Source organism: Penaeus japonicus, unplaced genomic scaffold, assembly GCF_977035675.1.
Source record: "Penaeus japonicus unplaced genomic scaffold, GWHDUDI00000001_assembly GWHDUDI00000039, whole genome shotgun sequence".
NCBI classification, from domain to species: Eukaryota; Metazoa; Arthropoda; class Malacostraca; order Decapoda; family Penaeidae; genus Penaeus; species Penaeus japonicus.
In genome coordinates, this window is record NW_028234441.1 from 9,639,000 (window position 1) to 9,641,499 (window position 2,500).

At 39.9% G+C, this 2,500-nt stretch overlaps 1 protein-coding gene across 1 annotated transcript in view; it reads left to right on the forward strand.

The window, feature by feature from the left end:
- LOC122250395 (actin-3, muscle-specific) overlaps positions 1 to 2,149 on the forward strand; it is a 2,359-nt gene extending 210 nt beyond the window's left edge. The window contains exon 2 of the mRNA XM_043011787.2: positions 914 to 2,149. Within this exon, the coding sequence (XP_042867721.2) occupies positions 949 to 2,082 (1,134 nt within the window). The 5' untranslated portion in view covers positions 914 to 948 and the 3' untranslated portion in view covers positions 2,083 to 2,149. The remainder of the gene's footprint in view (positions 1 to 913) is intronic.
- The last annotated feature ends 351 nt before the right edge of the window (positions 2,150 to 2,500 follow it).

The window sequence follows — 2,500 nt, forward strand, 5'->3', positions numbered from 1 at the left end:
TAAAGGAAGCATATCATTTATAATATCATCGCGATATAACTTGATGGAAAAAATATATACGATCAATGTTATCATGGTGATATAACTGTACTAGATAATCAAGCTTAATGATTCCCTGTGATTAGTTAATATTGAAAGCTATGTTTGCAATGAAAGAAAAATATCCATGGCCTTTTTCAAAAGTATAATCATAACAAATTTCATTCATCATTTTCCATCAATCCACGAGAGTTATGACACAAGATTCATTTATAAACTAAGGAACGAAGAAAGAAATGCAAGAAAATGTCATAGAAAATAGATAAAGATGTAGGGAAAAGCAAAGCAAAGCAAAAAAAAAAAAAAAAAAAAAGTAAAAAGTAAAACAGGAAAGGGAAATATATATGCTTACACACTCACACACATATATATACACAGAGCTGCAAACATGTACAATTAAACATGAACCTGTGTTCGATTCACAGTTGTTTTCATGGGGGTATGTAAATATCTAGATATTTCTTATATCCAAATGTCCATTTTTTTGCTTCGGTTTACATCATATATATATATATTCATATATATATATATTCATATATATTCATATATATATATATATATTCATATATATTCATATATATATATATATATATATATATATATATATATATATATATATATATATATATATATATATATGCACATTCCTCTACATATAAGGCTCCCTCGTCTGCTTGGATATGGGACCAGCATTAAGCTTAGAGAGACAGGGGCAGAATTTACAGTGGCGTAACTCGGTGTCTGTCATCGGGCTAGCAAGTCTAATTCTTACTAATGTGTGGGGCCCCCCTCCCACTCCCGTAATTCTACCACTGTTTATGTGTAAAAGCTAATATCGAATATTCGTGATTTTCTAACGTTAAGTGATTTTCAGGTACTGTAGAAGTCGGCCTTTGACCAACATCCACCATGTGTGACGAAGAGGATATGTGTGCGCTGGTCATTGACAATGGCTCCGGCCTGGTCAAGGCTGGCTTCGCCGGTGATGACGCTCCCCGTTCCGTGTTCCCCTCCATCGTCGGCCGTGCCCGTCATCAGGCCGTCATGGTCGGTATGGGTCAGAAGGACGCCTACGTCGGTGATGAGGCCCAGAGCAAGCGTGGTGTCCTCACCCTGAAATATCCCATTGAACACGGTATCATCACCAACTGGGACGACATGGAGAAGGTCTGGTACCACACCTTCTACAATGAACTCCGTGTTGCCCCTGAGGAGTCCCCCACACTTCTCACTGAGGCTCCCCTCAACCCCAAGGCCAACCGTGAGAAGATGACTCAGATCATGTTCGAGTCCTTCACCACACCCGCCATGTATGTGTGTATCCAGGCTGTGCTGTCCCTGTACGCCTCTGGTCGTACCACCGGTCTTGTCTGTGATTCTGGTGATGGTGTGTCTCACATGGTTCCTGTATACGAGGGTTATTGCCTTCCTCACGCCATCCTTCGTCTTGACTTGGCCGGTCGTGACTTGACCGCATACCTGATGAAGATCATGACTGAGCGCGGTTATTCCTTCACCACCACCGCTGAACGAGAAATCGTCCGTGACATCAAGGAGAAGCTCTGCTACATTGCCCTTGACTTCGAAGGTGAGATGAATGTTGCTGCTGCTTCATCTTCTCTTGAGAAATCCTACGAACTCCCTGATGGTCAGGTCATCACCATCGGTAACGAACGTTTCCGTTGCCCTGAGGCTCTGTTCCAGCCTTCCTTCCTGGGTATGGAATCTGCTGGTGTTCATGAGACCGTCCACAGCTCCATCATGAGGTGCGACATTGATCTCAGGAAGGATCTGTTCGCTAACATTGTCATGTCTGGAGGTTCGACCATGTACCCTGGTATTGCTGACCGCATGCAGAAGGAGATCACTTCTCTGGCTCCTTCCACCATTAAGATCAAGATCATTGCTCCTCCCGAGCGTAAATACTCCGTCTGGATCGGTGGTTCCATCTTGGCTTCCCTGTCCACCTTCCAGCAGATGTGGATCACGAAGGATGAATACGAAGAGTCTGGCCCCGGCATTGTCCACCGCAAGTGTTTCTAGATATTATATTTTTTGTAATGATTGTTCAAAAATCTATCAAATTATAAATATATTCCTTGGAAACTTCTGCAAGCGTTTGGTTTAAGCCCATGGAACAGACTTAAAGAGAAGCGATTATGGTAAAGAAGACATTGCTTTAAAACTACTTAATTGCATGAATCCAGAATTATTAATAGTTCAATAATTGAATGATAAAATGTAATAGTTCTAATTTGATTATATTTTCAATGAAGTTGACTGAGAGATGGATTAGATATGTTCATGCTTTTGAAAAAAAAAAAACAAAAAAAAAAACATAAACATATATTTTGAAGAATATGAAATAGATGTAGACAACTGTCGTAAGAACGGGATTTTTTATTATCTATTTTATAAAAAAGATTAACTCAAAGATAAGAATTAAGATAGTAGAAAACCC